This window comes from Podarcis liolepis (genome assembly GCF_965112155.1).
Source record: "Podarcis liolepis genome assembly, chromosome: 2".
Classification (NCBI taxonomy): domain Eukaryota; kingdom Metazoa; phylum Chordata; class Lepidosauria; order Squamata; family Lacertidae; genus Podarcis; species Podarcis liolepis.
Window position 1 is genome coordinate 42,873,735 of NC_139555.1, and position 26,107 is coordinate 42,899,841.

General features: G+C 42.6%; 3 protein-coding genes across 8 annotated transcripts; 2 read left to right on the forward strand and 1 right to left on the reverse strand.

The window, feature by feature from the left end:
- Nucleotides 1-2,287: 2,287 nt before the first annotated feature.
- On the forward strand, nt 2,288-8,591 carry LOC310700342 (uncharacterized protein). Its single transcript, XM_083489649.1, has 7 exons — nt 2,288-2,996; nt 3,547-3,663; nt 4,277-4,402; nt 5,502-5,579; nt 5,680-5,825; nt 5,978-6,087; nt 6,773-8,591. The coding sequence occupies exons 1-7, from the start codon at nt 2,879-2,881 to the stop codon at nt 6,939-6,941; spliced, it is 864 nt and encodes a 287-aa protein (XP_083345775.1). The 5' UTR covers nt 2,288-2,878; the 3' UTR covers nt 6,942-8,591.
- Nucleotides 8,592-10,620: 2,029 nt separating this feature from the next.
- On the forward strand, nt 10,621-13,589 carry OR10X1 (olfactory receptor family 10 subfamily X member 1). 3 transcript variants are annotated; one of them, XM_083490664.1, is made up of 2 exons: nt 10,621-11,104; nt 12,352-13,589. In XM_083490664.1, exon 2 carries the CDS (start codon nt 12,368-12,370, stop codon nt 13,307-13,309), a length of 942 nt encoding a protein of 313 aa, XP_083346790.1. In that variant the 5' UTR covers nt 10,621-11,104; nt 12,352-12,367; the 3' UTR covers nt 13,310-13,589. The 3 variants fall into 3 exon arrangements, with proteins under 3 accessions (XP_083346790.1, XP_083346791.1, XP_083346792.1); XM_083490665.1 differs by having other exon boundaries at nt 10,625-10,667; XM_083490666.1 differs by lacking the exon at nt 10,621-11,104 and adding an exon at nt 11,212-11,238.
- Nucleotides 13,590-13,769: 180 nt separating this feature from the next.
- LOC310700793 (low affinity immunoglobulin epsilon Fc receptor-like) lies at nt 13,770-22,408 on the reverse strand. 4 transcript variants are annotated; one of them, XR_014522822.1, is made up of 6 exons: nt 22,258-22,408; nt 19,709-19,831; nt 18,219-18,364; nt 17,537-17,668; nt 15,398-15,507; nt 13,770-14,429 (listed from the first exon to the last, which is right to left on the reverse strand). XR_014522822.1 is itself a non-coding variant. In XM_083490667.1 (5 exons), the coding sequence occupies exons 1-5, from the start codon at nt 22,352-22,354 to the stop codon at nt 14,249-14,251; spliced, it is 657 nt and encodes a 218-aa protein (XP_083346793.1). In that variant the 5' UTR covers nt 22,355-22,408; the 3' UTR covers nt 13,770-14,248. The 4 variants fall into 4 exon arrangements, 3 of the variants coding, with proteins under 3 accessions (XP_083346793.1, XP_083346794.1, XP_083346795.1); XM_083490667.1 differs by lacking the exon at nt 17,537-17,668; XM_083490668.1 differs by lacking the exons at nt 17,537-17,668; nt 22,258-22,408 and adding an exon at nt 21,695-22,238.
- Between the last annotated feature and the right edge of the window lie 3,699 nt (nt 22,409-26,107).

Sequence of the window (26,107 nt, forward strand, 5' to 3'; positions counted from 1 at the left end):
AAGAGCAGGTACAGATAACAGGCAACAATGTATCTCCGGCACAATGTAGCACTCCAGCTCCGCCTGCAAAAAAGAAACATAAATATTTGCAACGTTAGAAACTGGCTTTTGGGCTCCATTAGCAAACGTAACAGTTGTCCCAGCTGAAACAGCCCTGCAGTTCCGCAGCCCCCCAGCAGGTGGCGTTCCAATCAGGTGATGACTGGCACCGGAATCCACCACCCACTGCAACATTCTGTCCTTGCTGGAGTTGTTCTTTAGCGTTGCCATGGCAACAAACGTCCCGCTGCCCCTGTCCTTGGCAGCCTCCGTAACCGCAACTCCTTCCGTTGCCCTGAAGACTGGACTTATCTCAGCGTTCCCAGACAGCTCTGCAGCCGTTATCTCCCTCTGCAGCAGATGGCTGGCCTTGAAGCCTCTAGCTCTGTCCGGCTTCCCAGGCTTCGGCTTACGACGCAAAAAACTCTTGGCAGCCTTTGGAAAAAGAGGCTTCTCTGAGCTTTTACTGCTCACTGTCCCCCCACTTCTCACAGGGCTCCCAGGACGCTTTCCTGCACCCCCTCTGATGGGTAAAGGGCTCCCAGCAGCTTGCCTCTTTCCAGGCTCCTCACGCAGACATAGTGCAGCAACCACGCAGCTTTTAGACTCTGCAAAACTGGCAGCAACAGCAGCAGTGGCAATAGTCCCTTTGCCCCCCTCCGGGGCCTCCCAGCTTTTCCCAGCTGTGCACCGGCTCTCACGAAGGTGGTCAGCGCCATCTTGCCTTTCCTGTTCTGATGCAGCCATCTCCCGACCCTTGCTTCCGCCTCCAGCCTCACAAGCTTCCTGGAGCGCTAGCCAAGCGGCCTCTGGCTTCCTGGCACCCAGAACAATAGGCTTCAGATCAGCAGCCACGTTCTCAGCCAAAAACGCAAGCACACGCTTCTCAGCTTCATGTTGGCCTGCAACCGTCCCAGCTGCCTTAGACATCGGCTGGACCATTTCCCACAGCCTGGCTCCGACTAAGGACAACTCTGCTAAATAGCTCCACTCCAGCCACGTTTGGCTGGTCAACTTCGCACATGGCAGCTTAAGCTCAAAGCCATGTTCCTGGGACTGAGCCATTTCCTCCCTCGGGGTAAGCGTACTCACGACTGGCATCAGCTTCCTCCGGCTCCCGGCAGATTGGCCTCTCCTCCCAGTGAGCTCCTCTCAGCCTCAGAAAGCTCTAGCTGGCCCCAGCGTCTTCTCAGCTGGCTTTCCCCCACACGTGGGACGTTCCTGCAACAGCTTCAAAGCGTCGGCCAAGAGGTCCAAGAGGGCCAAACATGGAGTCCGGCACTCTTCCGTTGCACAGCTTGCAAACTGTCTGTGCCGATCCAAACGTCCTTCCTCCGCCTTGGCCGGTTAGCAGAGCGATCACAGCGGTTAGAAGCAATTGCAGTGTGTGGGTAATAATTCAGAACAAACACAAGGCGTTCCTTATCTTCTTAGCCTTTAATCATGTAGTATAACAGCATAAATCAGCCCAGCGAAACCTCGCACATTCTTCCTCTCGCATAGCTTACGAGACACAGACAGACTGAAACACTCAGAGTAAACCACTCCCGTAAAAGTCTGTGACCACGCCTCAGGAATGTGAGACGTCACTCAGAACTCTTTAACCCTGTGAGTTCTGAAACCCTTAACAGAATCTAACTGAGTTTTAATGTGCTTTGTAGCAATCGGCCTATCTCTGCGAGGAGAGAGGAAGAATCTCTTCCCCAAACTTCTATTTCCAACATCACATCTTAGTATGCCATTTAAATATAAGCAGATGGTGCCATGCACACATCTAAAAGGTAGGGATTCCAATAGTCAAGAGGTCACCACAGAGAAGGCTCTGTTGCATACCACTGTCCCAGAGAGCACCCCAAAATTACAAACTTACCCTTTCTAGAGGAGTGCCCATCCCAATACACAAGGAGGCTCACTTCCTAGACTCAACAACTTGGCACACACATTTATCTTCCTCTTCCAACAAGCTTTATCCAAGTTTTCATCTGTATTAAAACTATTTAAACTACTTGTATGTATGCAATTGTTTTTCATTGTTTTATAGATGAAGCTGTTTTTTCCTGTTTCCTGTTTTGTGGTTGCAATTGTTTTATAACTGCATGTATTAATTTTGAAAACCACCCTGACACCTAGCAGAAGAGAGATCTGATAAATAAAATGGACCTCTGTCTTGTCTGGATTTGATTTCAGTTTATAGGACCACCCACCCCACCCCCCACCCCACCCCACACCCAGCCCATTGTTGAACAAATGGGTGACAAAATGGAGCCCTGTGGGACACTGTGGATAATTTCTCAATGTAAATCAATAAGATAAAAAAACAAATACTTAAAAATAACAACAGCAAGGAAAATAATACAGATGAAATTACTTTTCCAGAAAAATGCTGTGCACAGATGGAGTCTTGCTAGTGTTAGGGCAAATGAAAATTTTGGCAGATACCTGGGTGATCAACCTTCTTTCAGACACCTCCAGACATTTCTTATGATAATTTGAACCTTTGTTTTGCGGTCCCTTTCTTTTCTCAAATAACATGAAGCCTGATCACTTGCTCTTTCATTAAGAGCCCACTCATAGTTGTCTGAACCTTTTGTAACGAATCAGCTTCAGTCTCTTTCACAGTTCAGCCATAATTAGCTAGGACCATCCCATCCTGCTTTGCTACATTCAGCCATGACAGTTGCACTCCCCTTCCTGAGCATTAGGAGTGGGGCAAGCGCCTGACATTTCTGTGGTTTGTTAGACAGAAAGGAAGCTGATAGTGATAGACAGCAAGCACAAGCATCCGGTTACTGAGCTTAGCTGCTCTGAGAGGCATTCGAGGAGAAGAATCAAACCCATCATGGATGACGGCTATCAGAATGAAGACTATTGGAATGAAGATTACCAGAATGACATTCTTTCAGACAAATTTTCTCAGAATGCTGAAGTTTCCTCAGAGTCAGAACCTGGAAGTGCAGGTAAATCAGGGTGGCAGTGGAAGGAAGCAGGAAGGGAGGAGAACGGGAAATTCTCAAAAGGCTGTTCTAGTTCTGCTGCTGTTGTGTCCACATCACATATAAAACACACAATTCCCTATGTGAGTGATCTAACAAGGTTATCATTCCTAACTGTAATTCTCCTCTATACTCATGACTCCTCTATACTCTAGTAATTCTCCTCTATACTCTATACTCATTAGGACTAGATCATGCTGCCACAGTTATCCAGTCTTGGGAGGCTGTTTAGTAAGATTGCAATAAACAGTCACAGTTGCTGCAGCAGTTGCAGCATGGTCACATTAACATGTTAGCCTCTTACTTGCTATCAGCACAAGCATTCTTAATATTTACATTTGCTAATAAGCTTCTTTTGCCCCAGTTTTGGCTCTTTGATATATTATTCCACAATGAGTGACACAGCTGGACGTGCCCACTTCCAGTGGGTAGAAAGACCATGAAATCTGGAAAGTCACAACGGAGAGCCAAGTAGGTAATCTCTTTAAAAAAACAACACCTTTTCTGTCTCTAGAATCAGTGGTTTTGGACCAGCAGGGATATGAGAATGCTGCACAGGAATATGAGTACATCGGGTTTTCTGGCGTCCGGCTGAGAAGGCTACCAGAGAAGGGAGAGGAAAGAGAACCAGGTGAAAAGAGTTAACATACTTCCACAAATGGCACAAATAAATGTTTTTAGTCTCTCTATTGTACTGCAGTCTGAAGAGGAGCACAAATAATATCCCCCTTCCTCATTAGACTTTAAAAAGCCTTTGTTGCCCAATTCAGACACCAGTTACACTTTCCATCTACTTCCCTGTCCCGCTTTGGGCTCTGATGTATTGGAGGACCACATGAACATTGTTGTTGTTCTCATTCCTTCCGTTTCCAAAATTCAGAGGAGTCTCATGTAGCTAAAATGGCACCGTCCACACACAAGAGGGAGGTATCAGAAGCTTTGGGGAAACCTCAAGGTTTTCCAGAAGGACAAAAAATATTTTGAAACCCAGAATGAGCATGCTCAGTAGGCATGGAACGCTTGCTGTACTTTGGCAGGGGGGAAGAGGGAAACCTGGATGGAAGGGAGACTAGCCAATCCCTCTTCCCTGTGAATCCTGGGAATTGTAGCTCTCTGAAGAGAACCCTTAACAAATCAAAGAGGCCATGATTCTCTGAGGGAAGCCTTCTTTATTCTCAATAGTCCTGCTCCTGAAATCCTGTGGTCCTCCTTGAGCTTCCAGGTTTATTCTTCTTTATTTGCAGCACTGTTTACATCTGAGGATGGCAAGTGGGGACCCTTTGGCAGGAAACCCTTCATGATCTTCTCAGTTCTGTTGCTCTGCTCCTTAATCATAACAACAGCTACTCTCATAATGGCATGTCTTAGATGTAAGTTCAGATCTGAAGAAGGTAAAATCTTCTGGATATTACTTCTGTGTAGTTCCACCTGCCCCACCCCACCCCCAGAAGTACATAGTGCTGAAGGAGGAAGTAGAGAGAGCGACACTCTGTCCCATTTCTTCTTTCAGCTCTATGTATTCAGCTCTATGTATTCCTCTTTCAGTTTATATGTATTGTTGCACACCACTCCAATCTCCGAGAAGTGCCTGGATTCCAGGGGTTTCAGATGTTTCCTTCTGGAAATGAGGCACAGCAGAGACTGTGGTGTCTTTATGATGTATTTACCCATATATGCAACCTGAGCCTATGATGGAGGGGTTCACAGTATCAACACCCCCAAAAGTTCTTGCTTCTCCCATAGTTGCAGCCTTGGATTGAAGCAGAAATCAACTATGGCCCACTCTCTGCCTTTCCAGCCTGCAGCTTTTTCTCCAGCTTCTAGTTCACATCGCAGCAAACTCTGCCCTCAAACTCAGGCTTTGCCCTTCTATCTATCTGAGAGCTGAAGGAGGAGCCCTCCCATTTGCCATTGGACACAGAGCCCTCTTTCCTTTATTCTCTTAATGGCCCATCACCTTTCTTTTGTTATCTGAATGGCCCCTCACCCAGGCAGTTAGCCTGACTTGATTAAATTCTAACATTTGCTGGATCCAGTGAATGAAGAGGTCTGGCAACCACAAACTAATAACATTGCTTTTCAAGGCTCAAATCAGCAGCTGAAAAGAAAGAAAACTGACAAGAGAGAATATGAGGGAAAGGAGGAGCAGTTTGAGAGACTAGGGGGAGGAAAATGGAGTCCCTGTGAGGAGGCAGGGTGAGAACAAAGACAGAGATCAAGAGGGACACACAGAGAGGAGGGGATGGAATGCTGGAGCAAGAGAGATGAGAAGTTTCTCTCTCTCTCTCTCTCTCTCTCTCTCTCACACACACACACACACACACACACACACACACGAACTGGTAAAAGAGATCCTCTTGGAATTACATGTTTTTTTCACATATCTCCCCAGCACACACAGCCAAAGTCAAATCACAGATCACATCTTTCTCCGTTAACTGAACCCAGATTTTTATGGTTCGCCCTTAGGTGATGATATTTCACACACACACCATCTGGATAAGGCAAAGGGACTGGTTTTGAAATGTGTGTTTATTGGCAATTATGGTAGTGTATGACTCCAGGCACAATAACATCCTTTGACCAGCAAAACATCTAAGATATATTAATGCTGGGTAGCATTAATCAACATTTCCATATATTGCAGGCTTTCCAAAGTGTGCAGATGACTGGTATAAGTTTCAGGAAAAATGCTACTACTATTCCACAGAAAAAATGCAACAGAATACAGCTAGAAGTTTCTGCCAAGCCCTAGGTGCAGATCTAATAGTGATTGACAGTGAAAATGAACAGGTAATTCTATCTAAGGAATAAATAAAATATAATTGAGTGTGTTACTTTCACTAATATATTCATTTCTGTGAACACTTGCCTAATATGTGCAATTTTGCAAATATTATATGGCTAGAGAACTGCAAATTCATGTTATTTTCATTTTCTATGAGGACTTTCTGAAAGATGAACTGCCGATAAGCAAGAACACTTGGATTGGACTGACTTACATAGAGGCTGAAAGAAAGTGGATGTGGCAAGACTTCAAAAATCATTCCTACACGTGAGTAGCATTATTGAGTTGAAAATTCTCTACCATATCATAGCACTGATTTGCAATGACTCCTTGTCCACCCCTGTTTACTATGTGCATTAGCTACAGTTAGATCTGCTCCCTAGTGCTTATAGTGCATTAGCAACGTCTCTCCCCTCCAAACTTGACAGCTAAAGCTGAACCATTTTCCTCCTCTGAGTACCTCTCCTCTTAGAATATGGTAGCAGATCTTCCCAAACTCTCGAAAGGTCAGATTCATGTACTTTTCCATACAGCAGTCAGAAAACACAGGTTGTAAACCTGGGCTTTGTTTCAGTGGTGAAAGTTTCTAAATTATTGGTATAGGAACACAAGAATGGCTTGTAGGATCAATCAGCTCAGACCTCTTTACACACTGAGTTTCTCAGATAAACTGGAGGGGAACAGCAATGGGCTTGATTCCCTCCTTACCAAAGTGAGGGAGAATGACCTAGCTAAGCCTGACAGGGCAGCTTTCTCTCTGTCTGTGGAATTAACTCATTCATGCATTAATTAGACTTAAGCATGTTGGTTATATGAGACTAGTTATCCCACACAAAAAAGTTGAGGCCAGCATCTGCTTACCACCCCTGCTCCCAAGTTCATGATCCTGCCCCATATACTGGATTCCCCTGATAGCATGCAATTCAGACAAATTTGTGTTTCTCATTTTCAGAAACTGGGATGGAAGGACAGAACCAATCAGTTCCCGATGCTGTGTGATTTTGGACCCCAAGTATGAACTAAAATGGAAGAACACAGAGTGCCTAAGACGCTTTGGCTTCATTTGTGAAAAGAGCAGGCACATTGCCTGTGCCCTGCAGTCCCCATTCTTACCTCATTGAAACTTGGCTAATTTGTGTGCGTGTACAAGCAGAATTGATTCATAGGAGTGTTTTTTTTAAAGGTTGCAAGAACTTTCAGGGTTAGAACAATGTCTTTCTGGTCCTCTAGAGACTGTGAGTCAAAAGCCAGTCAGGAAATAAGCCTGGCTGAATGTACGTGGTGTCATGGGGAGGAACGAAGCACATGGGTTTCCCTCAGCATCTCCCTCTCCATGCCTCTGCCCTGGTTTTTGGAGCTAGCAGTGACCAGTTTGATGCCACCAGCAAGGCTCTCCCTGCTATCTGTCTCCAAGATCTGTATTCCGAAGTATACCTCCCCTAAACACGGCTGTCCAATTTAATGGTTATGCCTGGTCAAACTGGGCCCGTGCACAGGTATTTCTTTACATTTTATTATCATTAAAGGAATACCCAGGAAGGGTGCGAGAGCCAAATCCTACCAGCATATTCCACAATAGGCAAAACAGACATCCTTCTGTGATGAATGCAGATTCCTGCAAAAGACCCCCATTGGATCTGTCACTGGTAAAGAAAAGCCAGTCTAGGAAATCTTCTTGCCTGCTCTCCTCCCTCCCTCCCTCCTATCCTATGCTCGCAGCTTTCAGCAGAGGGTGGCTTTCTGAATAAGCCATGATGTCACCTAAGCATTTTGCAAATATTAAAAACCTCGGAGAAGGTTCAAAAAGGCTTCCCCCCTCCTTGAGCTTTGAAATGGAAAAGATTCTGTCCAGTTTCAGGTAGCTTAAATAATGTTGTCGGCTCCTGTGGAGGCAGCTAGCGGAGGGAAGAATCAGCTCCATTTCCCTTCACTCTGAATTTATGTTTACATATTGTAGCTTTCAGTTCCTGTCCATATTCATTCAATACAAATCTGCTGTTGTGTAAAACATCTGTATTAAAAACATTTTAAGCAAGCAACTGTAGCAGGAAACCGCCCCCCCAATCATTCAGTTTCTACAAACTTCACACACACTCACACACTACATACACTACGCTTCTGTTATAAATTCATAGAAAATCAACCATACATCGGATTTGCACTGTTCCACTTTTATTTTACTCCATGAAGGAAAGACTACAAAATGGGGAAGGTTTGATACAGGCCACCATAATCCCTTGAGCATACCAGCACATCCACAGGAGCCCTGCCCAGTTGCTATGCCAACCCTGATGGTCTCAGACAGAAGACCATCAACAACACAACCGACTGCATACACGAGTGGATTCAACATGGACTATAACAAAAGAACAGTGATTGGATTCCCCCTCAGGGGGCAGGAAACTAAAACTACCTTTTGTCTTCTGAAAATGACTCATGGGGAGGGGGAGAAGGGAACCAGCCAGGTGACAGGACACTCAGGTTACCACCACCACCCCTCCCTCAACCCCTCCTTTCTGTGATGTAGGCATGATGTTTCTTGGGGTGGGCTTGACCTACAGGATGGGAATTTCAAAAGTTTTTATAAGGCCTTACACACCATTTTTCTGTGTCTTTCCTCTCTCCTGCAAGTGAGGGGAGCACCCTGTTGCAACAGTTCAATAAAGGCCAAGCCTACAGGCTGCTGATTTGCTCCAATTTACTCTGGTTGGTGTCTTTACTTTTTGTCCAAGGGAGCCCTCGGATTTTTCCGGTAACACAATTAAAAGACTGATTTAAGACCTGCAAATGTGCTTACATTCCCATGTCTCCTAAGTCCCAATTCCGGTATTAGTATTACTACTAGTAGTAGTAGTACTAGTAGTAATACTAATACTAATAATACTAATTACCCCTAAACATATTGTGAATCTAAGTTTGACCTCATTAAGAGCAGTATTTCAATATGAGCAGGAAAATGAGAGTACCCCTAAACATTTTTTTTTAGAAAAAAGCACTAGTAAAATGTAGTCATTTAAAACACATGGCTTGTCCTTCTACAGTTAATGTGTATGTATTTTTCAGATGTTTGGGCGTGCCTGACAGTATCAGACCATCTAGTCTAGCATCCTGTTTTGAACTGAAGCCTATTTTATCCGTCTCCAGCATCTATAATAGATAAACTATCTCTCAGCATTTAGTTTCCATTTACCGGTAGCTGTCATGGCTTGCAACTGTTGGTAGAATTGTCCTCCATTAACTACATGCTGGAGCAGATGACTATGTATTAGTTTGCAATCAGGCCATGGTACTTCATTCTGTGTTCACAACACTTCATTACCTATTAATTTTTGCATTTTACGTGACACAACATAAAAGCCACTTCAGGAAATTTAGTGGAACTTAATGCAAGTTTAGTGTTCATTTCCATGTTGTCTCTAGAAAAAATTCATTGCAACCCCATTTACTCAGAAAATTGCAGGAGTTTTGCACTGCAATTTCACGTGATGACATTTGGGGCCGTATCCTGGCATATAGTCCTTTCCCACTACATATCATGGCTGTGGAGTTTCTGTGATTGGTCTGTGGCTACATTCACAACAGGGCTAATGTTCTGAAAGCCAATCCTTGACTTGTTAACCATGTAACCATTGGACAACTCCCTTTCCCAGCCAGCTGCTGTTCCTATTAGCTCTTGCCCTTTAACCTTAGGAAAATATTGCTTGAGTCTTCTGTTAAACAATAAATCTTACTATTTACCAACTCTTAATTAGTGTTTTTGCAGCTTGATTGTATTCTGTAATTTGTATGGTCAGTATGACCTTTGCTCCCAGCCTGTAATTTCCTTTTACAACTTTGAGAAACGTGTCTCCTGCTACTGCTATAAATCAGGGGGGCCCTGTTCAAGAGGATAAACAACTGCCAAAGCACCCAGCCAGCTGCTTTATGCCTGGCATGAAACACACAAGCATCTGCAAATACATCTTTAAGCTCATTTTAAAATACAGGTCTTGATCAGATGCCTCACAAGGTCTCTTCCAACTGCACTATTCTATGATTCTGTAAAAACAACAACACCTCAGACAACTGTTTATGTGGTCTACAAAAGAATCTCAACTAAATTTTATAGATATTTAAAGAGTGTAGCCATATTAGTCTCTTGCAGCAAAAACAGCCCGACTCTTTTGGTGCATTTCGCAAAGTGGGCTTGAGTCAGCAGCAGTTCTGGACCATTTTTATTCTTGAAAGGTTAGTCCTTAAGAAGGATTCAAGAAGTGAACCAAGCATGGCTCAATGGACAGACAGGATCCAAAAACATAGAGTGCTTTTTCATATCTCAGCTATGCATGTAAGAAATAGCTGTGCGTGTAGATGAAGAAATATGACTAATTAGAAATATGACTAATTAGTATTTTTTTAAACTAAAAAACATTGGCCCATTGAGTTTCTGAAACTTGAACTTAATTTTGTTTTTCTGGAGTAAATAACAAATGATGAAATATCTGATATGCTTTCCTTTACTAAACATCTCCTGAGCCAAATTAGTGTAATTTCCCCACAGGCCTCGCTCTCCACGAATGTCTCTTGGATCTTGACACTGAATCCCCACAACCTGTGAACAGGGTTAAGCTACCTTTCTCTTTTAGTTTTTGGAATGGAATGTTAAACTTATTGCATAGTTAGGGGATGACATGTTCTCCACCCATTCCTTTGCAACAGGACCACAGATTTCAGTGGAAATTGTGGCAAGACGTTTTGGTCCTTACTTGAGTTTACTCTCTCTCTCTCTTTTTTGGTTTGTTTTGTTTGGCCAGTTGTAGTTTCCTCCTTCTCTTTTTCTTTTTGCAGCTCCAGATCAGAAACGGAAGGTAAGCCGCCTGTTATTGGGATCATTCTGACAATCAGAAAGTGTGCTTTGTTTGAGAACTCATTTAAGCCATTGGCTTAGTTTTCAAACAATGTTTCAGGGAACTCCAACATTCTTTAGGGTTCTTCAATGAGATCAACAGAGATGGCAACCAAGCATCCTTGAACTTTTCACTTGTTTCCATCACTACTGATCTTCTCTCACATTCTGGAGTGCCAAAGCATTATTGCATGACCTCTAATGGTGCTGAATTACCTGGGAAACTAGCTGTTGACCAGCTCAGGTATATGGCAATGTCCTTAAATATATATATCATTTTTTGCCTTCTTGATCCACACAGCGGTGTGCAGTTGGAAAGTATATAAATTTCAACCACTGCAGTTAGTGGAAGTGATCTGGGAATGGAGAAGAATGCCTCAGGCGATGAACTTAATAGAGGTATGGTGCCGGAGAGGAAAGGGGCAGTGTCACTCTCCTCAACAAACCTACTGCAGTTAGATCTCACCAACCCTCTGTCCAGGTTGGGTGGTATTCAACTAAGTAAGCTTCTGCCCACTTTGAGTGATATTCAAGTAAGTATTACCCCACTGAAATTATGAAACAACCTAAGTTAGGTGCTCTGAATAGAACTTAGTTAAATACCATCCTTTATATAGTAAAAGTGTGGACCCGTAAATGATAGGCGCTCCTTGAATCAAAAATGCATTTGAACACTTAGCCACTAAACTAATTGCTTCAGAATAAAATCCAAACTGCAATTGCAGCTAGTTTTTCCATGTATTTTTATGGAGGGCCAGTTTTGTGCAAATAGGCAGAGAAAACTAAAAATGCTTTGATCCTGGCAAAGAAATTAAGCTTGCAGAAAGAAGCATCATTTAAATCCTTGGAGTCAGACAAGATGCTAGGTAGATCTGTCTTTTAATCCTTTTCTTTGAGCCAGTCGGTTATTGTTTTTTATTATTATTATTAATTGAATTTATATACCGCCCTATATCTGGAGGTCTCAGGGCAGTTGACAGGTGTAGACAATCATAAGACAGATGAACCAATTGTAAAATGGATGAAGTCAGAACTTTTGAAGGTTGGGCCCTGCGGTACATATTTTGCTGGTAAAAAAGGCAAAGAGGTTATAATTGGTTTATTAAACTTTGTAATTATTAAACTATAATATATCAGATGGTTAAGAAGGGATTCTGACGCAATCTAGGTGTACTCATAGGTAAAGGCAAAGGGACCCCTGACCATTAGGTCCAGTCGTGACCGACTCTGGGGTTGCGGCGCTCATCTCGCTTTATTGGCAGAGGGAGCCGGTGTACAGCTTCCGGGTCATGTGGCCAGCATGACTAAGCCATTTCTGGTGAACCAGAGCAGCGCACGGAAACACCGTTTACCTTCCCGCCGGAGTGGTACCTATTTATCTACTTGCACTTTGACGTGCTTTCGAACTGCTAGGTTGGCAGGAGCAGGGACTGTGCAACGGGAACTCACCCCATCGCAGGGATTCGAATCGCCGACCTTCTGATCGGCAAGTCCTAGGCTCTGTGGTTTAACCCACAGCGCCACCCGCATCCTGGTACGCTCATAGTGATCTTTTAATAACTAGTAACAATGTGAAAGATCCATGCTGCTCATTGTCCATAAGAGTGAGCCTTGTGTTTGGTAACTGTGATCTTCTTCTTTCTAAGGTGCTGGTACAACACAATGAAGAAGAATCACACACAAGTGACAGAATTTATCCTGCTTGGGTTCTCTGTGCCTCCAGAGGTACAGATTGCATTTTTCATCCTGTTCCTGCTCATGTACCTCCTAACCCTGATAGGAAATCTGCTGATAATGTCCGTTGTTTATTCTGAACGGAGCCTCCATTTTCCCATGTACATCTTCCTCTTTGCTTTGTCTTGCTCTGAAACCTGTTACAGTTTAGTCATTGTCCCCAAAATGCTGGTTGATTTGCTAGCAAAAGTCAGAACAATCTCTTTTGCAGGGTGCGCTGCACAAATGTTTCTTTTCCTTGGACTGGGTGCAACAAACTGTCTCATTCTTACATGTATGGGCTATGATCGGTACCTAGCAATATGCCACCCCTTGCGCTATCCTGTCCTTATGAATATGCGGGTAATTCTTTGGTTCATAGTCATTTCCTGGATTGCGGGATTCCTCATATCTCTAAGTGAGGCTGCTCAGATCCTTAGGTTGCCCTTTTGTGGCCCCAATGCCATCCGGCACTTCTTTTGTCACATGAGGGCAGTGGTTAGGTTAGCCTGCACTGCCGACAATACAACTGAAGTGTCTATCTCTACTATTGGCATGCTGGGTTTGGCTGGCAGCCTTCTGTTCATCATGTTGACTTACATCTTAATTCTCTCCACCATCCTGCGCATCCCCTCCACGGAGGGCCGCCAGAAAGCTTTCTCCACCTGTGCCGCCCACCTCATTGTGGTAAGTGTGCACTATACATTTGCCTCCATCATTTATTTCAAATCGAGCTCAGCTGACACATTAGAGGATGACACACTGATTTCCATACCCTACACCATAATTACTCCATTTCTCAGTCCCATTATCTTTACTTTGAGAAACAAAGAGATCAAGGTTGCGGTAAGGAAGGTAATCACTAAAAAGGTACTTTCCCAAAAGATATGAATACAATAAATTCAAACAAATTCCATTCAAACCAAATTGCATTTGTGGTTGTTTCAGTGTATCACTAGGTTGTGTAGCGAATGTCTTCATGTTAGAGGATAGCCCAAAGGGTATGAGTCCTGGGTCTTTCATATTTGACCCTGGGTGCCCTGCCTAATCCTCTTCTTGGCTTATTGGGTGGCTGGTGGCCTTACAAAGTAGAGTACTGGTGAGATCCCACTCACACACCATCTTAAATTTCCCAGAGGAATCTATCCATATAAATCATCATATGAAAATTTTATAAAAGTTTCTATGATGGGCCTGTGGTCTGAGTCTGTCCATTGTTCTCTATCGCTAACACTTTGTTCTTAAGTTATAAATTGTCATATAAGAAGAAAACAAAAGCAATGTATTCTCAAAAGAGTTGAAATTATTGGAAAATATTTACAATAACAAGTCATAAAGAAGCGCTTAAGATAACATCCTGCTATTTATTGGCTAATGAACATCTGTAGAGGGTTCAAACCCCATGACCTTAATACAGACCAGATGAAATACACTTGAATTTCCTGATAAGTGTTCATTCAGCAAGTTCATGATGAAGTTCCCCTCCTTTGGTTCATGAATAGCCACCTTGAGGTCTGTGTTGGGGTGTCCTGGAAGTCTGCTAGTTTCAGAGTATGGCCCTTTCTGATGTGACTCATTTTTCCTTTGGGGCAAAGTCACACCTATGTAGGAGATCATGGCTGTGTGGGCTCCATGTTTGTGTCTCTGTTGTGTGGCCTGTTGTTGCTGCAATAATAGATGGCTGTGTGTTTTGGAGTACCCTTCTGGAAGGAGTCTCATGAGTGGGCACACACCCACACCAGATCCAGAGCAATAAACTGATCTAGAGCATCTGTGCATAGCATTCTGTAACTGACTGAGGATGTACACCAATACCAAACAGAAGATTGTTCAGTGAGAACTATGAAAAGCCTGCCAGACACAGGCAAGCTGCATGCTCTTTTCACAAATAAACAGACTGGTGGAGTTGCACGAGCCATTACGCCACTTATGGTTCTCTCCTTTATTCATGACAACACAGTCTTTTGGATTACGGCCAGCTTTGCTAGTCGGTTCAGAAGGCCCCCATCGTCTGAAAAAGAAAAAGAAAAGCAAACATTTGCCTGGTGATGAACTTGCCAAACTGTCAGTTCTCACTCGCCTCCTTCTTTCTAGTCACGTGTGGTTACTCTTCACATGCTCATCTCCTTCCCCACCCACCGAGAAATGCCCTTTGCCCCTTCGGTGCCATTTCTGATGCTTTTCTTTCAGGTGCTGATTTTGATTTAGTATTTGCATGCTGCTCTCCCAACAACAAAGCTGAACAACGAAGTACACGGGACCGTATTTCCATCCATAGAACCAGAGCTAAAAAACATAGTGGCATATCAGTCAAGTAGAAAACAAACCGTTCAATGAAGAGTTAATGCAGTTCAATACAAACTCATTAATAATAATACTAATAATAATTTACCAGAAATGTTTGCTGAGATAGGAAAGGGGCTGTTTCCTTACCCAGTGCAACAGCACAATCCAGGCAGCAGCTTTTTTTTATAATTTCTGCCGCAAACTAAGGCAAGCCAGCTGGTCTCACTCAGCTCTGGACAGAGCACAAGCAATCCCTTGCAAACTTTGCTGCCACTACTATAACCAGTGACATTACCGAAGTTGGAGTCCAAGCTCACCTCCATACCCCAACAATGTTGTAGCATGTGGCTGGGAGACCAGGGGAGCTGAGCTTTTTGGGGTCAAGGAGGATGAGTCCTCACTTTCTGAAGTCTTGTGATGAGATACTGAATTCCATAACAAGGCATCGTGTGACACGGTTCCGGGGGTTGGAGGGGGAGGCGAGAAACAGAGGGAGTGATGTGAATTCTGACTGAATGCTTTCTTTTGGCCACTTACTAAAAACCCGGATGTGCTGCTACCCCAACACAGATAGAAACAGTAATGCACATGGCAGTTTTCAGCTCAAAACTGCCCATTTAACATGGTTAGCCAGCTGTGCTTTTGAAACATCATGAGAGATCTGAGATAAATCGACTGAAAAGCAACACTCACGTGTAAGAGGCAGTTGTGCCATCCACCCACTTCCATGCCATTTCTGTTGTCATGTATCTTAAGCCAATCCACTGTGAGGTCTTCTTTTTCATGTTATAAACGAGGAAATCCTAGAAAAAGATAGAGAATTGATGGATTTTCTCCTCACCCGGTCCTCAGTGTTCCCAGCAGTGGGACTGGGGACCGCACCCCACGTTTATTTGTACAAATGTGAGTAAATCATATGCACAAATATGAGTAAATCATGTTCACATAGCTAAGAAGTAGAGCACACACTTAGCACGCTGAGGGGTGGGCAAACCTCTGCCTTCTTGTTTTTCTTGTCCTTTCAGGCCTCACATGGACAACTTAAAACGTAGCTAGGTTGTTCTTTTTCGCGACTGAAATTGAAGATGGTTTGGATGGGGTGTGTGTGTGTGGATACATTGACACGTGGTGCTTCATAAGAAACAACAAGATAGATATGAATTTTTTCTAACATCACGTGCTCACTGCTTCCCAAACTGAATACAAAGCAAACAGGAATGTGCTCACACAGCCAGAGATTTCTTGTCTCCAAGCCCCAACTTTGGGACAGGGAATTTTAACTCTTGCGAAACGGTTACCGTATTTTTCCATCTATAAAACGCCCCCATGTATAATACTTCCCACCCCCATTTGGGGGGACTCAGTTTTAAGAAAATGAGGGGAGATGGCCCAAAGTTATTGAGCCTCTCACCCCACACAGCTGCGGGCAGGCAACACTGCCTAGATCATTTCCCGCACGCAGTGGCATCAGGGGAAGTTGCTCTCCTGCCAAAGAGCTGGCTGGCGGTGCACAGCTTCTCCCCCCCCCAACACAGCTGTTTGCAGGAACCCCCCCCCCCAGATTGCTCCCCACTCGCTCCAGGATCGGGGGAAGCCACACTCCAGCCAGCAATGTGCCACTCCCCCCCCCCGCCCAACATGCCACTATCCATGTATTGGACAATCCCAGGTTTTTTACATGATTTTAGAGTCAAAAAACCTTTTCCAATACATGGAAAAAACTGAATCTTCTTGCAACAATTTAGAACATAGAAAGCTGACATTAGAAGAACATCTTTATTTACTTCTTTTATATATTTATTGAATCCACATCCCGCCTTCCTCCTGAAGCAGCCCAGGGTGGCAAACACAACAACATTTCAAAAACTAAACAGGCAAACAAAGCATTCTAAAAATAATTACAATTGAAAACATCTAAAAGCAGTTACAGGTAGAAACATTGCTAAAGACCTCATTCCCTCCAGTGCTCCCAGGGTTGCCTTTTACGTTATGTCTTTTTATGACTGTGGATTTAAGCCGACAGCTTTAAATGTTCTGTTGTGCTACCATTTACTGGTTGGTTTTGTGATCATTTTTCTTTTGCCACTGGAATAAACAAGAAACAAAGGCCTTTGGGGGGCAGGTGGAAACAAGCAGTACAATTTTGGAGGTCCTGCTTTAGCTTTTTGCCGCTTCGCAGGTAAGATTCACCTTCTGTTGTGTGGGCAGGACGGTCCCTCCCCTTACCTGGCCAATACCCTGGCAATGCCTCCCCAGGCGGCACTGGGCAATTGGCTGAGGTAGGCGGAGACCTCCAGGTATCCAGCCTGGGGAGGATGAAGCCAGCCCGAACTACCAGGAGTCAGACTGGGATCCAGGGGGCTGTGCGCAACCATGCAAAAGGCACCCCCATTTAATGTGGGGAGTGGTCATTAGGAAGTATGCAAGGAGCAGCTTACTTGTACTGCAGACTCTCCAGAAGCACATCTGGGAGAGACCTCAGCTTGAGAGACCTCAAAGAGCCTCTGCCAGGAGGACCAAAGACACCTCCATAGGAGGCATTTTTGTTTCGTTTGTTTACATTTGATATAAAAGAACCAAAGTACAAGTTTGGCCCATGTGAAGAGTGTCTTAGGGGTGTGACACTGCTTTCTTATTGAACTTTCTTTACTGCAATAAACTTTTGTTCGATCATAATGAAAAACAAATTGTTATAGATTTGTGGAGGGGGACCTCTTCTAAACCCTAGAAATTAATAAATGGTAGGAATTTGATTATTTAGAGTACTGAAGGGAAGATTGCAAGCCAGTGGGGGAAAACAGGCTAAGCTTCCTTTCCAAGGCAGCTCTTCACCTGGGCATTAAACATGACAAAAGTTGTTGATGGCTCAAAACGGATTCTTGGGCTTGGGCACACAGAGGTTGCCATGGTGATGGGGTGTGTGCTTAAGGTGTCAGGAAAGGAGAGTCTTCAGAGCAAGGTGAGCTGGGAAGGAGAAGGGGAAGAAAAAAGAGTGAGTTCCATCTTGGGCAGGCTGGCTGAAGACTGGCTGGGAGAGATGTCTTTGACTCCTGTGTTGCACTGGCTCTGGGAAACAAGTCCTGCTTGAGATCACCATGTTGTAAGATTGGGACTCCCAACATGCAGACTGAAGGTGTAAGTAGGTGAATAAACTATATTTCTTAAAGTCTCTGCCATTTCTCAATTCTCCAAAGGAACACAGACCCTGGGTGGGTGCCAGGAACTCCTTGGAATCTTGTTACCACTCGGGGGTCGCACCCAACTTTTTTAGCAATATAAAAGAGACAATTTCATTTGAGAAGAAAGTAAAATTAATTGGAATAGCTGTTATTCGGGGTTCCCCAAGCTGATCTTTAACTACACCTTTCCATGAGGTTATACCTAGCAGGTGTTTTTGTGTGCTGCCCTCCTTATTGTTCTGATTGGGAAGATTCAAGGTAGGTTGCAATCATAACATTCCTGGTAGCAGAAGAGGAGCTTCTTGTGCAAGATGTCCATCACAGGGAAAACTCACCTGTTCCTTTTCACTATCTATAATCACCAGATCTGCACTCAGGTCTTGGCAGGTGCTCCTGGCCTTTTCCCAAAAGACTTGTTTTCTGGAGTAGTAGTAGCATTTGTCCTGGAATTCATGCCATTTGAATGCACATATTGGAAAGCCTGCAATACACAGATTTGAGAAATAATGCAGCACAGAATGAATGCCTCTTTGTTTACAGGATGTTTTTGTGACTGGCACCACATACCACTACAGACGGACACTTAGCAAATGCACACATGTGGCCTGTAGGTCTTTTCTGTTTATCCATATTGTAGTGCACAATGCCTCCACCAGTGTCTTCCCCATTGGTAGTGTGGCCTCTAGACTATTACTGGACTGGCAAAAAAAACTCTTTAGCATTCTGACTGATGCTAATTGATTCATACAGTAGCTTGAGCATTACATAACATTAGAACATAAGAAGAGCCTGCTGGACCAATGGCCCATCTAGTCCAGTGCTCTATTCTCACAGTGGCCAACCAGATGTCTTTAGAAAACCCACAAACAGGATTGGAGCACAAGAGTAGCCTCCCTGCTGTCCTGCGGTTTTGAGCAACTGTAGAGGCAGATAAGAGCCATCATGCTAAGCAGCCATTGATAGCTTTGTCCTCCATGAATTTGTCCAATCCTCTTTTAAAGCCATCCAAGTTGGGGGCCACCATTGCCTCCACTGGGCGCGAATGCCATGGTTAAACTATGTGCTACATGAAGTACTTTTTTCTTCTCTCTGTCCTGAAACCTCCACGATTCCACTTCATTGGATATCCGGGAGTTCTAGGGTTATAAGAAAGGGAGAACAATTTTTCTCTACACACTTCGTCCATGCCATGCATAATACTATGAATGTCTATCATGTGACCACTCGCTTGCCTTTTCTCTAAGCTAAAAAGTCCCAAGCGCTGCAGCCTTTCCGCAGAGGGGAGTCACTCCATCCTCTTGATCATTTTGGTTGCCCTTTTCTGAACTTTTTCCAACTCTAAAGCATCGGAATCCAGGCTCAACATATGCACGTGTGCTTGCCGGTCCTTGCCAGTTTTTGACATAGCAGGATGGGAGCTTGTTTCCTCCATGGCTCTTCTTCAAGAACAGAACTGGTGAGCAGAGCTCAGTCCTCTTGGAAAGGCACCATCAAGTTTAAGAGATCACTGTAACCAACCACAGGCCTTCAGTATTAGGGCTCCTATACAGTACAGTGAATGCCTGGGTACAATTTCAGCAGCTAAGTCACGCCTTGCCACAAGTCTGCAGAGGTCTGAAAATCTATGAAACCCTAAGGGACAGGAGTTTTAATATTGAAAGGAAGGCCAGACCATGTCACGTTCTTTTCTGCAACTTCTGTAAGACTTAGTCAGTGAACCCACAAACATAAACCCAGCGGATCCAGCCCTGGAGCAGTCATTGCCCATGGCCTGCTATGGAGGATGCAGACTCAAGCTAGCAATTAGCTTCAAACCTGGACTTACATCTGAGAAATGCAATCACAAAGGCAGCATTTGCCATTATCAGGGAAAAGATTGTCAGAAGGTAGATTACGAAAAAGGTTATCCTGTGGCGGTCCCATTTGCCAAAACTGGATGCAAACAGAGCTAGAAAGAAATGAGAAGACATTCACAAAAGTTACTGCAGGAACAGCTTGTTTCAATTGCCAGGCTACTAGGCAAGGGAAAGGCATCTGTACAGTATCTGGGAGATTATCAATAGGATTATCAATAGGAACACATGCAGCTCCTTTCCAATCATTCCCATATGATCAGTTTCTAAAATAATGTTGGTTGGCTTATTGTGCAAATGTATTTAACAGAGGCGTGTGTTGTTTTTTTAAAAAAGAAAGGCTTGGAAGCTGAAGCTAACCCACAAACCAACATCTATCTCATTCACATATCAACAGCATTGCTTTAAAAGTTAAAATAAAATATGTCCCCTTGGTAAAGAACAAAAGGTTCTGTACCTACAGTTATTCATTGTCAGAAGGATGGCTTTGGATTCTAAGTTTACATTGTGAGAGGAGGTTTCATGGCTGCCTTGTGCAGGAGGAAGGAGAGAGAGCAGAAGGAAGGAGTGGAGCTTAGGTGGTTAATGGGAAACCACAAAGTGGATTTTCCCTGACTGTCTGTTAGTGTCATCCCTGCCCTCTACAGACTGGGGGCATGCAAGCTTACTGATACCCACTACTATATTCCATATAGACCAGAGTTTGCCAGCTTCTGGGGGCCAGTGGACACATTTGGAATTTTGAGAATGTGCCGTGGGTAAGTAAGGTGGAACAACACAAAATGGCCACCATAGGGTGGGGCAGTATACAAAATGGTTCCATGTCTTTAAAAAAGAGCAGAAAAAGAGAAAGAAACACAAAAATGGTGCAGGCCCATCAATGGAAGAAAGGCACCTACACCAGCCACCACCATCCTTGCTCACAGAGAAAAGTTATTTGCACTTCGGCTCAGAATAGAAGGGAGAGAGGGTGTCCATCCTATCACCCAATGAAATGTGGGCATGTTTTAAGGGAGTGTGTTCAGTGTAGGAGAGGCCAAGCCAGTGCAAACAGTATCTTATGAATCGTGGATTTCTGAGGGGATATTCACTGACAAATTTCACAAGCCCTGTAGAAGACACTGTGCGTGCCATGCCGTCAAACCCTGAGACAGACAATAGTGCAGATCCTACCATTTCCAGATCTGCATTGTGCACATTCGAATATGAACGGTGGTCATGCAACTCTAATGCTCCTGGGCCATAATTTCCAAGGGCAACATATGTGATGCTCCTTGAAAGGGCAGCCCATATTCTATGTTTTTCTGTCATTAACATTTTGATCTTGAGGGATGGGTAGAAGGTAGACTGGGGTCTACTGTTGGCTCTGTTTGTTATTTGCATTAGATTGGCAAAGGGCTTCTGATTCCCAATTGTTTAACAAAAGCAAACACACACACACACACACACACACACACACACACACACACACACACGAAGACACAACCTTCAAATTAGGCAGGTAACTGAGGAGGACAGAGAGTGGATTTTTGTGGGATAGGAATATGTGCTCAGTTATACCACCTTGAAAACAAATACCTGGGCTGAGCATGTACTCATCCTGTTTCCAGATCATCTGGAATTCAATTGAATTCCCACCTGCAAAATAGTCTGGAAGTGGTCTAAGTATATGTCTGTCCCCAACATAGGTTTTACTCCTGTCTTCAATTGGTATGTCTTAGGGCTGAAATCTGCCCTCTCCTGTTTAGGAACACAAGAACAAGGAGGGAGGGAATTGCCTTTATCAATAAGTTAATACTCACCACATTTCTGAGGAGCATAAGTCAACTTAAAAACTGTTGTTTTCAGTATTGCACACTCCATTAGACATGTTTACATTTTTTTTTAACATGTAAGAGGCAGATCATCTTAATATAATTATATAATCTTAATATATAATTATAATCTATATTTCTCACCTTGCTCTATTTCCAGTTCTTTCTCTGGTAGTTTTATCATCAGCATGTCCTTGTCTACAATGTAGTCATAGCCCTGGTTGTTATTGTCATATACAATGGTCGCTCTCCCTCCGTCGCACCTCACATATTTTATCGAGTTTTTATTTTTAGTTAATGCACCTATGGAGGCATTCTTCCAAACACAGACCCATTTTTCTTGAGAGATGTTACTAGATCTCCCTCCCTTTAATTTTGTACAAGCTGTTCTTGAGCTGGCTAGCACCTTGGTATCAAGATCTGTTCCTCCATGCAGCCTTGGACAGAGCTACTTGGCGAGGCCACCTAAAGGTGAGGCAGAGCCCAGAAGGAAGGAAGCAGTAGCCACCCTTACATTACTCAACTTGACAATTGTACATGCTGGGAACTGTCAGGGGACCTACACAAATATTTTGAGGCTAAGGTGTTGCTAAAGCTTATGCTTTGGGAATGTAGAGTCTGTTCCTTTGAGCACATGATCAGCTCAGGAGAAATGAGGAAGCCACGGAACTGAAATTAGGGGAAAGGAAGCCAATGTCAATGTTTACCTGTTCCTCCATGTTTTGAGGACATTTCCGAAGCATGGGACAGTTTCTCTGAAACAATTTCATTCTGATACTCTTCATTCTCATAGCCGTCATCCATGGTGGCCTCAAATCTTCTTCTGTAATGGTTTCCAAAGTAATCGGCAACCGGATACTTCTGCTTTCTTTCTATCACTATCAGCTTCCTCTATGTAATAAACCACAGGAAAGCCAGGCACCCTGATGCTTGACTAATGCCTCACTGCTCAAGGGTGGGGGGAATATATATTATTGTTAACTAGATAAGCCACTGGGAAAGTGCCATTCTCGCAGTCAAATCACCACCTCAGGAAAGGGGCAAGGGATAGCCCTTCCCTAGCTAAGGATGGCTGAACTGCTTAGTTGTGTACAGTCTAACTGTGTATGTGTACATTTGTGAATGGAATTGTTGCAGAGACAAAGAGCTAAAGCCTTCTTTTGCCATTAACAGTCCTGAGCGAGCTGCCCCCTCAAAAGATGGGTACACATATTTCTTTAATAAGAAAAAAAGACAGCTATGCAGTGGCAAAGTACATGACAAGCATCATCACTGTAGGAGGCAGTAGGCCCTATGAGGGGACATATTGTTTAGTTATTATCCTTCCTTGCTTACGTAAGTGAGATCAGCAGAGTACCATCATTTGCAGCTTAAACTTGGAAACTAAGACAAGGTTGATTAAACCTTCTATAAACAATAATCCAGGATGCTTTAAACAGATTGGGTTTTCCTGCTATTACACTTTCTCCTCCTTAACACAAACTCACATTAGAGTTGTTGTTTTTTAATATTTATTTATACAACAAGAAAAACACACACACAAAAACACAAATACCAAATTACACACAAATTACAAAAATAACCATAGACACACAATTTTCTTGACAAACAATAAAACATCTATTGGTCTTAACACTAAAAACCCAACTTCCTGTCTATTCCATATTTCAAATTCATATTACTTATTGCCAATACACATTTTTTTCCTAATTAAACTTATTCTCAATAAATCTAATTTCTTCTATCTACCTAGCAACTATTACTGAAGTTCCTCGAATGCTGCAACATAATTTAAACTACTATATTTATTTTTCAGATATTCTTTGAAAACCTCCCATTTAGAAACAAATTCCTGATATTCTTTATTTTTTCTGATAAACCATCTAATTCGGCATATTCTGTCAGCTTTTGGGTCCAATCTTGTATAGAGGGGATTTCATTACTTTTCCATTTTGCTGCGATCAAAACTCTTGCTGCTGCCGTCGCATATAAAAAGATACCCTTCCTCTTTTGTGGAATATCCAAATCTGTTATTCCCAGGAGGTAGGCCTCTGGTTTTTTATTGAAAGAGATCTTTAGCATTTTTTGCAGTTCTGCATGTATACTCTCCCAGAATACCTGTATTTTCCTACATATCCACCAAATATGGTAGAATGTTCCTGAGTCTCCGCATCTCCAACAATTACTTGACACATTTTTATACATTTTTGAAAGTTTCCATGGTGTTAGATACCATCGATGTTGTATTTTTTGAAAGTTCTCTCTAATCGTGTAACAGTTTGTGAATTTCCAATTGATCTTCCATAAATTTTCCCATTAGGCCATGGTTATTGAATGGCCAAAATCCTGGGACCACCTCACCATTGCCACTGTTACCTCCTCCTCCTTGACTGTCCAGTCAAGAAGGAGTCGGTAAGTTTTGGAAAGAGTTTTTCTTTTAGAATTTACAAGATCAGATTCGAATCGGGAAATTTCTGTTGAGAACCCCTTTTGTTTGTCAGATTTAAATTTTTCAAATAACTGATGGTATTGGAACCAGTGTGAAATGTGTTCTCTTATTTCCTCAAAGTTTTTTTAATTTTATTTGGTTATCTTCATTTTTTAGAAGTATTTTATATGTTGGCCAGCTTTCCTGAGTATTTTTCCGTTTTACTCCTATAGCTTCTACTGGAGAAGTCCACCACGGGACTTTAGGCTCCATCAGGTCTTTATATTTTTCCCATACAGCAAAGAGTGACTTTCTTATTATATGGTTGGTAAAATTTTTATGAATTTTCACTTTTCCATATATTAGATAGGCGTGCCATCCCCAACGGTTGTCAAAACCTTCCAGGTCCAGGAGGTCCGGATCCTGCAACGTGCACCAATCTTTTAGCCAGGTGAAACAGGCTGCCTCGTATTAAAGTTTTAGGTCGGGTAGGGAAAAGCCTCCTCTCTCTTTTATGTCTATTAAGATCAGGTGTTTAACCCTAGGTTTCTTCCCTTCCCACAGGAATTTGGATATTTCTCTTTGCCATATCTTGAGTCAACCTGCTTCACCCAGTATTGGAATCATTTGAAATAAAAAGATTAATTTTCGAAGCACATTCATCTTTATAATGGAAATCTTACCCAGAAATGTTAATTTTAGTTTACTCCAGGTACCAAGTTTTTTCTAATCTCTAACCAAGTTTTGGTGTAATTATCCTGAAATAAGTTTATGTTCTTGGGGGTGATCCAAATACCCAAGTATTTCGCTTTTGAAGAGATTTTCAGGCCCAATATTTTTTCTAAGTCGTCCTTTTCTTCTGTGGTTACATTTTTAACAAGCATTTTTGGTTTTGTTATATTCAGCTTAAAGCCTGCCACTTCTCCAAATTCTTTAATCAGTTCCAGCACTCTTTTCAGACTTTCTTTAGGGTTTTCAGTCATAACAAGTAAATCGTCTGTGAAAGCTTTAATTTTATATGTTTTGTTTCCCAGAGTGATGCCTTTAACAAGCTGATCCTTTCTTATCTGATTGTTCAAGACTTCCATCACCAAGATAAATATCAGTGGAGACAGTGGACAGCCCTGTCTGGTTCCCTTGTTTATTTTGCACTCCTCAGTAATTCTTCCGTTGATTATCAATTTTGCATATTGTTCCGAATAGATGGTATTTATTCCTTTACAAATATTTTCTCCCAGTCCGATTTCTTCCATTAATTTTTTCATAAACTTCCAGGACACGTTATCAAAAGCTTTTTCAGCGTCCACCAGCATAATAGCTGCTGGTTTATCAATTTTAATATCCAAATATTCTAATACATTAATCACACATCTAATATTGGACTGCATAAATCATCCGGGAAGAAATCCGGTTTGATCTTTATGAATTATCTCTTTCAGCACCATTTTTAATCTATTTGCAAGAATGTCTGCGAATATCTTGTAATCGTTATTTAGCAGTGCAATGGGTCTGTAACTGGCCATGTTTGAAGCATCTGTTCCCTGTTTATGGATAAGAGTAATAAAGCTGTCCTTCCAGGTTTTCGGAAGCTTTCCATTTGTCAGAATATTAGGTCTTTCGTGGGAAGAAATAAAGCGTGTTCTAACTTTTTATCGTAATTAGCTGGAAGACCATCTACGCCCGGTGTCTTTCCTAATTTTGATCTCTGTATAGCTTGTTGCACCTTCATAGTTGTTATTGGTGAGTTCAAGATTTCAGTTTTTTCCTTAGGTATTATTGGTAGTTTATTTTTGCCCAAATAATCAATTATTTTTTCTAGAGTCTCTGGACCTTCTTTATATAGTTTTCCGAAAAAACTAGCAAAGTTTTTACTAATTTTCTTTGGTTCTTGAATCCATTTGTCTTCAATTTTAATTTTATTGATAATTCTATCTTCCTTTTTCTTCTTTAATTGCCAGGCCAGAAGTTTGCCAGGTTTATTTGCAAACTCAAAATTTCTATGTCTCAACCATTTTATCTTCCATTCTATCTCTTCATTTATTATCATGGAGAATTGCATCTGTAAAATTTTTATACTTTGCTTAATTAGTTCATCATCTGGTTTTTGGAAAAGGATCCTTTCCTTTTTT